The sequence below is a fragment of the Sesamum indicum genome, linkage group LG12 (genome assembly GCF_000512975.1).
Source record: "Sesamum indicum cultivar Zhongzhi No. 13 linkage group LG12, S_indicum_v1.0, whole genome shotgun sequence".
NCBI classification, from domain to species: Eukaryota; Viridiplantae; Streptophyta; class Magnoliopsida; order Lamiales; family Pedaliaceae; genus Sesamum; species Sesamum indicum.
The window spans coordinates 5,714,318-5,725,956 of NC_026156.1; the positions used below are offsets into that span (position 1 = coordinate 5,714,318).

The following is an 11,639-nucleotide window of genomic DNA, read 5'->3' on the forward strand; positions in this document are numbered from 1 at the left end:
TCTTGAAGCATAGGGCACAAATCGATGGGATGTATCATAGAATTACATATTCGACAAACCTTCACCTGTTGGTATTTTTCTTTGACATATCTTTCAACAAGGGACAAAAGTTGATCAAAACGATTATAAATGGAAGATAAATTTACCTCATTCACCGGAGGATCGCCGTATCTAGTTCCAAACTGTTGAGTGTTGGACCACATGATTGCAATTGGGTTGTGTGCTATGGTTCGCTCCAAGTGTCCAATATCTCTTGTGCTAACTATGGCTCGGAAGAAGTGGGTATCCTTTCAACTCATTACTTGGTTTCCTTTCGAAATCTCTGTCCAGTCTTCTCAATCTCGAATCAGATTCAAGTTCACCTGTATGAGAAGATTTTAGCATTAAATCAAGTAACAAAAAAAATCAAGCAATAAGAAAAGAAATCTTCTTAAAAACGCCAGTCCCCGGCAACAGTGCCAAAATTTGATGGGTGTCGAGACCACCAAAAATAATTCCTACAACACTTATAAAAGTGGGAGTAGGGTCGAATCCACAGGGACTGGCTATAAGTTGATTTCTTTGAGAGAAATAGAAAATAATGGGGGGAGATTTGATGATAAAAAAAAATAATTAAAAACTAAATAAGCTAGAAAATAATTGAAATTACATGATGAAGATACAATAGAGAGATTTTCCGATTAAGGCTAGGATCATTCTTGATTCTTGTGAGTTAATCATTGATGCAAGAATAACACATGTATAAACTAATAAACCAGTTATGGTTGTTGGTACAACCTAACAACCTCACCTTTCCTTACCTTTTCGTTAGTCAAAGTACGACCGTTGGCTAAATCCCTAATTAACAGACAACCCTGGGAACGTCCACAAGATTTAATCTATTAACAGCATTAAGAATTAGAAAAGCCTGATTCTAATCAACAAACTCCTACGAGGACAATTCGTTTAAACTAGATCATGCATTCCCCATAACATAACTAATTACTATGACATAATTAATCATGCTACGTTGCCACTAAGCATTGAACTAAATAAACAATTACACGGATTTATAAAGTTCAATTAGCTAAGCAAACCTTCTTGATAATGAACAACCGGCCGAATTATTTATAAATTAGACGTTTGTAATTAAAGCATAGAGAATAGCATGAATATTCGTTTGACAAGTGTAGAACGCAGATTAGATCTCACAACATAATGCGAATCAAATAATCACTATACCTTAACCAGAAAATAAGGAATTTAGCCGGACACGTTAATGAAAGAACACACTAAAAAGTGAAATTCCATTAATTCCGGTTATAAAATAAAAATAAAAGAGAAAAGATGAACAAAGAATTCTATAGAGTTCTAATCAATAACTGAACGACCTCTTTCAAATGAAGAGACTCCCCCTATTTATAATAAAAGTCTCCTACGAATCTAGACGTAGGAGGAGATAAATACATGATAAACTCTAAAAAGGCAAATAAATCACAAGAGATAAGTTTTAAAGAATCCTTTTTAAACCTAAACACTTCATTTCTTTATCTTTTGCGAAAATTGCTCGTGCTTATCCTTATCCCGAGTTGACCACTCCACTAAGCATGGGCACGCTTAGTCAATTCTGCAGAAATTTCCTTGTAATCTTTCTTTTTTTTCTTTTTGATGCCTTCAATTTCGATTTTGGCTTGATTTTTGCCATCTTTGTCTCATATCTCCTTTTTTGCTGAATATGCAATAAAATCACATAATTAGGGATGTTTTGGCTTAAAAAAAAATATAGAGTACAGCCTGAATTTCAATGTTCTACCGTGATGATAGAGGTGGAACGCTTCAATCGTTTCTGAAAAATTATATATCCACATCATCATATGAGTTTTGTCTTTTCGTTCAACAAAAATAACAACAATCAAAATAATATTATTAATGGTACTATAAAAATTCAGAATATACAACAAACATGACAAGACCACCACTAAATTCTAAATATGGTCAACCATATGTGTTTTGTCTTTTCGTTCAACAAAAATAACAACAATCAAAATAATATTAATAATGGTACTATAAAAATTCATATATACAACAAACATGACAAGACCACCACTAAATTCTAAATATGATCAACCATATGTGGTTGTTTTATTTATTAATTAATTCAATACTTAATTCAGACCATTTTACGAGGGAACAAACTTATTCATTAATTATGTAAATTAGGTCTTATGATGACCAACGATGAATATCTTTCTTCCATCATGAATATAGAGGCGGAACGCTTTGCTCATTTCTGAAAAAGTTGGAGGGATCGACTTTAGTTTTCACACGAACCAATCGATTGAAGTTGTTCCCGAAGTATTTGAGCCCCCAAACACTGGCTTGTGCGTAGCTTGTGTTTCCTTCGTTATTCATTCCTAAGTCAAGATCCCTGTAATTGAAATAAGCCGCTCTAGGATTTTTCGATACGTAACGGGCCATATAGCTGTAAAGTCTCCTAATCCAGTTCATGTGCCTTTCTAATTCACTGTTTCCTGGTCTGGTCCAGGAAACCCCATAATGGATCATGAATATATTGCCTGCTCTATGTGCAAAAGGAGTTTCAAATTCTGAGTAAGTACTGAGTGCCCCTCCATATGGACTGAACTGCAATTCAGCCCTATTTTCAGCTTCTTCATGCAGAAATCTCCATATTCCTCTTAGTCCACTCACAGGTATGGGTTGTCTCACGTAGTCAGATTTGCCTTTGAAATAATTACTACCAAATATGCCCGCCGGAGTTCTGCTCAACAAAATGTCAAGGGATTCGTTTCTTAGACCTGCAAAATAGAGTATGGACTCTATCCAACTCATTTCAATACAATCTTCTTCCACCAACCCAAGTTCTGGAAATTTCTCTTGCATGATTGGTAGCAAATCGTGAACTCGACCAAGATACAAAGAAGTGAAAGAAGCTTGTATCGTCCTGTTTCCATGTACCGGGGACCTGATACTTCTCAAGAAAAGCCTGAGCAAAAGATTGTCATCAATCTTATCAGCAATATATTGCCACCTGTGCACGAGGTGTGTTGCATTTTGTTCCAGCGTTCTGGAGACGTTGAAAACAGTTACCGTTTTGGGAACAGTGATTAGCTCCAACTTAAATGCTAGTACTACGCCGAAACTAGTACCCCCGCCTCCTCGAATGGCCCAGAATAGATCCTCTCCCATAGACCTCCGGTCCACAATATGGCCATCAGCATTCATTACTTTGGCATCAATGATGTGATCGGCAGCAATGGAGTGCTTGCGGGACATCATGCCGTATCCACCGCCAGAGATATGGCCTCCAATGCCCACGGTTGGGCAAACGCCTGCAGTGAAAGCAAGAGTCCTACTATGTCGAGCAATTGTATAGTACAATTGCCCAAGAGTGGTGCCTACTTCAACCCATGCAGTTTTATCTTTAGTGTTTACTGATATCGATCGGAAATTCCTCATGTCTAAGATGATGAAAGGGATCTCAGAAGTGTAGGAAAGTCCTTCATAGTCATGCCCACCACTTCGGACTCTGATCTGCGTACCGAGTTTCTTGGAGCAGTAAATTACTGCTTGAATTTCATGTTCATGAAACGGGGTGATGATGAGAAGGGGTCTCAGGGGGGAGGTTGATTCCGGGCGAAGATTTTGTGCTTGCAAAAGGGATGCATATGATGCATTTTTGGGAGAGTTAACAACGTTGGACGGGTCTGAATTTGAGCGTTCAAATTGATCGGTTAGACATTGAAGAAAATGTTGGTTGTGATCCTGAGCTGAAGAAGCTCCCAAGACCAAAAGGTTTGCAAAGAATAGCAGCAGAAATGTAATAACCGGAGATCCCATTTGTTTGCTTGATTATTCTAGTTTTTGTTGCATTATTGAGGGCCAAACCACTTCAATTTATAGATTCATAAACTCAACTATTGCAGTGGATTAGATGACAATTCAAGCCCAAATTGTTGATCCTTGCAACCAAATTCTTGATTAATTTTCTACGTCAAAGACTTGTGATACAAGAGAAGCAATCCTTTACCCGGATATTAAAACAAGTGCAATTTACACATATTTGGTAGAAATGAAATTAAATTTGATTATTATGGAACATTAGGTAAACATTGTAATTAATCACACTTGTAACATATTTGATGAGTGTATATAATTGGAGCACCTTCCTCTCTCTCTATATATTATATAGTTATTATCATGACTGCTACAAACTTATAATTATTCCTTTTTTGGAATATGAGTTAAGAGAATTTATTTAACATGCTCACGTAAATGTAGGTTGAATGACCAAACTAAATAATTTGATTTTTCTTATCTTTTGTTAAAGTCCTTTGAGTTGAAAACTAATACATCCAGAAGATATTGTAAACATTTTTATTTTCCACTGCGATGAAATTCTAGCTCTGATTAATTCTATATTAGGTTACCAAATTCATCATCAATATTTAAATCTTCCTAGTAAAAAACAAAATATATTATAAAAAAAAATTCAAAGGTACTTAACGTAAGTTTTGGTTAATCCGGTTTCAGATGATATGATTCGACAATACATTCTAATAAAATGACATAATAATTTTATATTAGAATTTATAAACCAAAAGTCTTGTATGATATATATTCAAACTTTTCTTATAGTGGATATGCACAAAAATTCTCACGTTGATTAATCCATATTTAATTGCTCAACTGTGTATTCGTTCCTTATACATAGCACGTGTTTTTACTTTTATCTTGTTCGAGTTTAAAGGGTATAATTAATAAATTACATACTGTTTTTGAATTTTGATGTATGCATTCGGTTGGTAATGTTAATAACTCTATGCAGACAAATCCATTAATCTCACGTGCTTCTGATTCTTTTTTTAGGAAACTTCCAAGCGGTCCCAATTGTGAAATGTTCAAAATCCATATAGCGATCAATGAAGAAATCTCATTCTGAATCTATCTTAGTCCACTGACAATGGGGCATTTGTTCAGCCAATCAAATGGTTTATTCAGAAGCACCTTTTATATGGGCCATTGGTCAGCTAAATGATTCAGGTTTCTATAGAAGGGGATGGAGATAAAAAAATACCCAAGTGGGCTGGATGGAGAGAGTGGACTGAGCCAATAAACGAATAGGCCAGGGCACTGAAATGGGCTTAGCAATCCAAGTGCATGGTTTTGGGTGGTGTGTTCTGAGCATTTCCAATTGGGTCATAGGCTATATTTTTTCAATATTATATAAAGAAAAAAATTTACTAAACGATTTTATATAGCATATATATAAGCTTTCTAATCATTTATAAAATATTTTACAAAGTTTGAATTAAATCACCTAAACACCCTATTGATATAAAAAAGAAAAAAAACAACGATTGTTCCAATGTTCATATGTATTATTAATCGAAACATATTAAACCCACTTTCGACATTATTTTGCACTAGCAACACTTGTAATAACATCAATATACATCCAACAGTCACTATAATCGGTACATAAAACTGATTACATAAATTCAATGACATTAATAATGGTATAACGAAAATACACAATATACACAAACATGATAACGAAAACCACTAAAATCTAACTATCAACCAAATCTGGATTTTTTTATTCATTAATTAGTTTTATACTTAATTAAAATGACATTGTCAACAATTCCATTCAGTAATTAAGTAAATTAGGTCTTATGATGACCAGAGATGAATATCTTTATTGTAATGTGAAGATAGAGGTGGAATGCTTTGCTCGTTCCTGAAAAAGTTGGAGGGATCAACCTTAGTCTTCACACGAACCAGTCGATTGAAATTATTCCCAAAATATTTGAGCCCCCAAACACTAGCTTGTGTGTAGCTTGTGCTGTCTTGGCTGTTGATGCCTAAGTCAAGATCCCTGTAATTTAGATAAGCTGCTCTTGGGTTTGTCGAGACATAAGGGGACATGTAACTGTACAGTCTCCTGATCCAGTCCACGTGTCTTTCTAAATCACTATTTTCTGGACTGGTCCACCAAACAACATACTCGATCATGAATATATTACCTGCGCTATGTGGAAAAGGAGTTTCAGATTCTGAGTAAGTGCTCAATATCCCTCCGTATGGATTAAACTGTAGTTCAGCCCTATTTGCATCTTCTTCATGAAGAAGTCTCCATATCCCTTCTAAGCCATTTATAGGGATGGGATGTCTCACGTAATCTGATTTACCTTTGAAATAAATACTCTTATAAACGCCCTTTGGATTTCTGCTCAGCAAAATGTCAAGGGACTCGTTTTTCATATGTACAAAATAGAGTATGGACTCTATCCAACTCATTTCAGTACAATCTTCTTTCACCAGACCAAGCTCTGGCAATTTTTCTTGCATTATTAGCAGCAGATCATCAACTCCACCAAGATATAAGGAAGTGAAAGAAGCTTGTATCGTCCTGTTTCCATGTACTGGGGACCTGATACTTCTCAAGAAAAGCCTGACCAGAAGATTTTCATCAATCTTATCAGCAACATACTGCCACCTGTCGACCAGTTGGGTTGCATTTTGTTCCGACGTTCTGGTGACGGTGAAAACAGTTACAGTTTCGGGGACAGTAATTAACTCCACCTTGAAGGCGAGAACTATACCAAAACTAGCACCTCCGCCTCCTCGAATGGCCCAAAATAGATCCTCACCCATGGACCTGCGGTCCAGAATCTGGCCATCAGCGTTGATCAATTTGGCATCAATGATGTGATCTGCGGCAATGCCGTGCTTGCGGGACATCATGCTGTATCCGCCGCCAGAGAAATGCCCTCCGACGCCTACAGTCGGGCAACTGCCTGCCGTGATAGCAAGAGTCCTGCTGTGTCGAGCAATTGTATAGTACAATTGCCCGAGTGTGGCGCCTACTTCAACCCATGCAGTTTTGTCTTGTGTATTAACTGATATTGATCGGAAGTTCCTCATGTCTAAGATGACAAAAGGAACCCCAGATGTATAGGAAAGTCCCTCATAGTCGTGCCCGCCACTTCGGATTCTAATATGCGCTCCAAGTTTCTTGGAGCAGTAAATCACTGCTTGGATTTCAAGTTCATAAAAGGGGGTGATGATGAGAAGGGGTCTCCTGGGGGAGGTTGATGGTGGTCGAAGATTTTGTGTTGGTGATAGCAAAAGAGAAGCATATGATGCATTGTTGGGTGTATAAACAACGTTGGATGGATCTAAGTTTGAGAGTTCAAACTGATCGGTTAGACATTGAAGAAAATGTTTGTCTTGAGCAGATGAAGAGGCTCCCAAGACCCAAAAGTTTGCAAAGAGTAGCAGTTGGACTGTGATACCCCAAGAGTAGTCCATTTGTTTGCTTGATTATTCTAGTTTTATTGCTGTTGTTGATGGCTAAAACAGTTGTACTTATAGAGGTTTTCAAATCAACTGTTGCACCGGATCATCAGTAGACAATTCAAGCATATGATGGTGCACATTGGCACAAGTTTTTTATTCTGATAGTCCAAGTAGTCCTGCCAATCACTTGGGATTCCGATCCGCGTTCCAAGTGTTTATATACATTGATGTGCACTTGAGATTGGTGCAATGTTTTGACCGATGAAGTTGTTGCATTGAGAATTGGCATCAGGACAGATAGTGTTATCTGCTGCTGGTTTTATGCTTTTTGCTTAATCACCTCAAGAGATGAAGCCTGCAGCACAATAACCATTATATCTCTACAGGAAATAGCATTGAGAGAGAGAGAACCTGCAGAAAGTGAAACTGAAACTCAAGTTCCAACTCAAACTGAAAAAATATTGGTTGGCGATGAAGTCGCTATCATATGCAATTTGGAATTCTTGCCATTTAAGCCCTTCACCGCATAAAATATTTAGCATGTCTTTTACTTCTTTTACCCAAACCTGGGAAGTGGGCTGCCTCAAGTATATAGTCGTTCCCCACATTTGCATTGTGTTTGGATTTGTATTTTAGTTGTTTTATTTTGTATTTTGAAAATAGAAAGAGAAAAATAGAGATAAGTAAGTGTGTATTGAAAATAGTTGATATGTTTAAATTTGGGTGTAATTTAAAATATTTTGAATGTGCCAACTAATTATCTCCATACGTACTCATCGTCTACTTTGTTTTATAATACTCCAAGAACATGCATATGATTAAATGTTAAAGAAAACATATATTGATTCTCATCAATATCAATAAATCTATGCACACAAATTCATTAATCTCACGTGCTTCTGATTATTTTTTTAGGAAACTCCAAGCGCTCCCCATTGTGAAATGTTCAAATCCATCTAGCGATCAACCAAGAATGGGCCATTTGGTCGTGAAGACCCTCTTACTTAGTCCATATATAGATAAGTACTGAGCCCAGGTTTCCCTTTGAAACAAATATTCCCACTCCACTTCTTCTAACCATCTCAAGGGAGGGAGGCTGAGCCCAATTTAATGAACACGAATCTTGTATTCAAACCCTTCTGTCCAATAAGAGATTCACAGCCCAAACTAGGTTGATATTTTTCTGCACCGCCCATCAACATGGCTCATTTGGTCAAACCAACAACCTAATTTAGTATTTTAATATAAGAAAAAAAACAACAATTCTCATTGACCAATTCATCTGACACACAATATTTGTTCCACATCTTGTCCAATAATTACATTTGAATGCATGTGACATTATCTCCTACTAAAACTATCATGAAATTTTTTAAGTTAAATAAAAATATGTACAATAATCACCTCAATTCATGCTTATCGTTTTTATAATATACACATTTTCATATATTTTACACCAAATCAAATATTTTAATTACGCTAACAAAGTATACTTTTTTTCTTTTTCACTTTTTGCAGAAAGAAAATGCATCCAAAAGCTAAACACCAAAACAAATCAACCAAAGAACAAAGCAAAAGTTTATACGATATTACAATGTATGTGCGTATGTATTATTGTTAGTCCAAGAAAAGAAAAATCCTTAATCAATAGTTAGAGTCATTATGAACACAGATTAAAGGTGAGAAAAGCGGCAGAATGAATGATTAATCAGAGTCATCAACGTATGGCAGTGGGCCCGATTTGATACTGACAAACCAAATTTTGCTGGAGTACAGGCTAGCACAAATCATCACACAAAGGAATCTTAACGGCTCTAACGTGGGATGACAACAAATAAATGACCGTTGTGGGCCCTTTTCTTCTGCCTTTCAAAACATTTATGCTATATATAACCGTGCATTGCAGCCTTGTATATTCATCTCTCCCACACAACAAGCACTGGTTTTGTAGTAAAACCCTCCAGAAACCTGAAAGGCAAGATAAGAGGCAGGAAGGAAGTAAGTTTTAGTTAGATTGATTTTATTTCTTTGTGAAATTTTAATTTTCTTGTGTTCTTTCTGATAGAATCTATCTTTGGTTTTGTAGTATATTGGATTTTGAAGAGAGCCAGAGAGAAACCATGACTGTTGAGGTTAAAGTTGCTGACGCGGTGCAAGTGGCTGAGGAGCCAGTGAAGGTGGTGGCAGAAGAAGCTGAGAAGGTGGTAGCGGAGGAGAAGTGTGAAAAAGATGAATCCAAGCCCAAGATGGTGGAGAAAAGCTCTTCTTACAGAGAAGAGAGCAATTTTCTCTCTGATCTGAAAGAGCATGAGAAAAAGGCATTGAGTGAGCTGAAAGCCAAGCTTGAAGAGGCCATTCTTGGAAACACTCTCTTCAAGAAAGAAGAGAAGAAGGAGACAGCCAAAAAGCAGTCTAATGAAGAAGGAAATAAAACAGAGGAGAAAGCAACAGAAGAGTGTGAGAAAGAAGCTGAAAAGAATGAAGAGTGTGCTGAAGAGAAACCCAACGAATGTGAAAAACCCCAAGAAGCTGCTGAAGAAAAGCCCGACGAATGTGCCAAACCCCCCAAGGAACCTGAAGAAACAGAGCAACAGCCTGAGGCAGATGCTGAAGTTGATAGAGACATTTCAGAGCAACAGCCTGAGGCAGATGCTGAAGTTGATAGAGACATTTCCATCTGGGGAGTGCCCCTTTTGCCTAGTAAAGGTAATGAGAGCACGAATGTTGTTCTCTTGAAGTTCTTGAGGGCTAGGGAATTCAAGGTTAATGATGCCTTTGAGATGCTGAAAAAGACTCTTCAATGGAGGAAAGAATTCAAGATCGATACGATCTTGGATGAAGAATTCGGGGCTGATCTCGCCTCCGCCGCATACATGAGCGGCATTGATAGGCAAGGCCATCCCATTTGCTACAATATCTTTGGAGTTCTGGACAATGAAGAGATCTATGAGAAGACACTCGCGACAGAGGAGAAGCGCGAGCAGTTCTTGAGGTGGAGGGTTCAGCTCATGGAGAAAGGCATCCAGGAACTTAACTTCAAGCCCGATGGCATTAATTCACTAGTTCAGATAAATGATCTCAAGAATTCTCCAGGCCCATCCAAGAAGGAGGTCCGGGCTGCAGTGAACAAAGCAGTCGCACTCCTCCAGGACAACTACCCGGAATTGGCGGCCAAAAATGTGAGTGCTTTCTCCTGTGTTTTAATCAATCAAACTTGAATTTGAGGTCTATTTGAGAGCTAATTCATGGTGGGTTTTTGCTGGCAGATTTTCATCAATGTTCCATTCTGGTATTATGCTTTCCACTCCCTGTTAACTCCTTTCTTGACTCAAAGAACCAGAAGCAAATTAGTCTTTGCTCGCCCGTCTAAGGTCACTGAGACTCTGCTCAAGTACGTAATTCTTCACTATCAAATCTTATGCTCTTCGTGTGTACCATTGGTAGTTGCTGAATTAACGCCAAACATGATTCCCCTCTAGGTACATTCCTATCCAAGAAATCCCAATCCAGTATGGTGGAATTAAGAGAGAGAACGACTTTGAGTTTTCCGTTGCTGATGGTGAAGCTGCAGAAGTTGTGATCAAGACTGGATCAACTCAAACCATTGAGATCCCCACACCAGAGGTATATAAAACGATCATTAGACATAATTCCTTGAGAATAAATTAAAAATTTGTTGGAGTAGAGGTACAAAGAATGTTTGATGTTTCATCATTACAGGCTGGAACTACATTTATCTGGGACCTCATAGTTCTGGGGTGGGAGGTGAATTACACAGAGGAATTCGTGCCGACGGATGAGAACTCGTACACAATGATTATCCAGAAAGGAAAGAAAATGTGCTCAGATGAGGCACCAGTTCGCAAGACATTCAAGAACCAGGAACCAGGGAAAATCGTCCTCACTGTTCAGAATTGTTCTGGGAAGAAAAAGAAGCTGTTCTATCGGTACAAGGTCAAGAAGGCCTGCTTCTGATGATGGGCTGAATTATACCTTTTGCTGCGTGGAATTTTGGAGATTCTTTATTTGATTGATGATTCTTTTTAGACATTTTTATTATTATTATTCTTTCTTTCTGATGGCGTCAAAATTGTTTTTGTGTACATCAAGATTTTCACTCATTCAGTGTTTTTTTTTCAGTTTTTATGCTGGTTTCACTTGGCTATCAGTGTAAATGGAGTATTCATAATAATATTTGATACATTTTTACTTCTGGAGTGATTTCATCACCTCAGGCTTTATCCCTTATATGCTGCTCTTTGCATCCTGATCGTGGAAATTTTCTTCAAAGCCCTTCAATGCCCAAAACTGATTGATCATAGAACATTAAGTACCGG

The 11,639-nt window shown here is 37.4% G+C and overlaps 3 protein-coding genes across 3 annotated transcripts; 1 reads left to right on the plus strand and 2 right to left on the minus strand.

The window, feature by feature from the left end:
* LOC105175940 (berberine bridge enzyme-like 18) lies at window positions 2,007-3,876 on the minus strand. Its single transcript, XM_011098585.2, has one exon. The coding sequence runs from the start codon at window positions 3,835-3,837 to the stop codon at window positions 2,236-2,238; it is 1,602 nt and encodes a 533-aa protein (XP_011096887.1). The 5' UTR covers window positions 3,838-3,876; the 3' UTR covers window positions 2,007-2,235.
* Window positions 5,674-7,319, minus strand: LOC105175941 (berberine bridge enzyme-like 18). Its single transcript, XM_011098587.2, has one exon. The coding sequence runs from the start codon at window positions 7,312-7,314 to the stop codon at window positions 5,674-5,676; it is 1,641 nt and encodes a 546-aa protein (XP_011096889.1). The 5' UTR covers window positions 7,315-7,319.
* On the plus strand, window positions 9,198-11,515 carry LOC105175813 (patellin-4). The gene is made up of 5 exons (XM_011098404.2): window positions 9,198-9,300; window positions 9,389-10,481; window positions 10,569-10,693; window positions 10,782-10,926; window positions 11,023-11,515. The coding sequence occupies exons 2-5, from the start codon at window positions 9,423-9,425 to the stop codon at window positions 11,275-11,277; spliced, it is 1,584 nt and encodes a 527-aa protein (XP_011096706.1). The 5' UTR covers window positions 9,198-9,300; window positions 9,389-9,422; the 3' UTR covers window positions 11,278-11,515.

What these genes read in the sequence shown, in the direction of transcription:
- LOC105175940 (XM_011098585.2), bottom strand. Translation starts at nt 3,837, where the DNA reads ATGGGATCTCCGGTTATTACATTTCTGCTGCTATTCTTTGCAAACCTT.
- LOC105175941 (XM_011098587.2), bottom strand. Translation starts at nt 7,314, where the DNA reads ATGGACTACTCTTGGGGTATCACAGTCCAACTGCTACTCTTTGCAAAC.
- LOC105175813 (XM_011098404.2), top strand. Translation starts at nt 9,423, where the DNA reads ATGACTGTTGAGGTTAAAGTTGCTGACGCGGTGCAAGTGGCTGAGGAG. An exon ending in CGGAATTGGCGGCCAAAAAT is followed by an intron (nt 10,482 to 10,568) that starts GTGAGTGCTTTC and finishes TTTTGCTGGCAG; the next exon opens with ATTTTCATCAATGTTCCATT. An exon ending in TTGAGATCCCCACACCAGAG is followed by an intron (nt 10,927 to 11,022) that starts GTATATAAAACG and finishes TCATCATTACAG; the next exon opens with GCTGGAACTACATTTATCTG.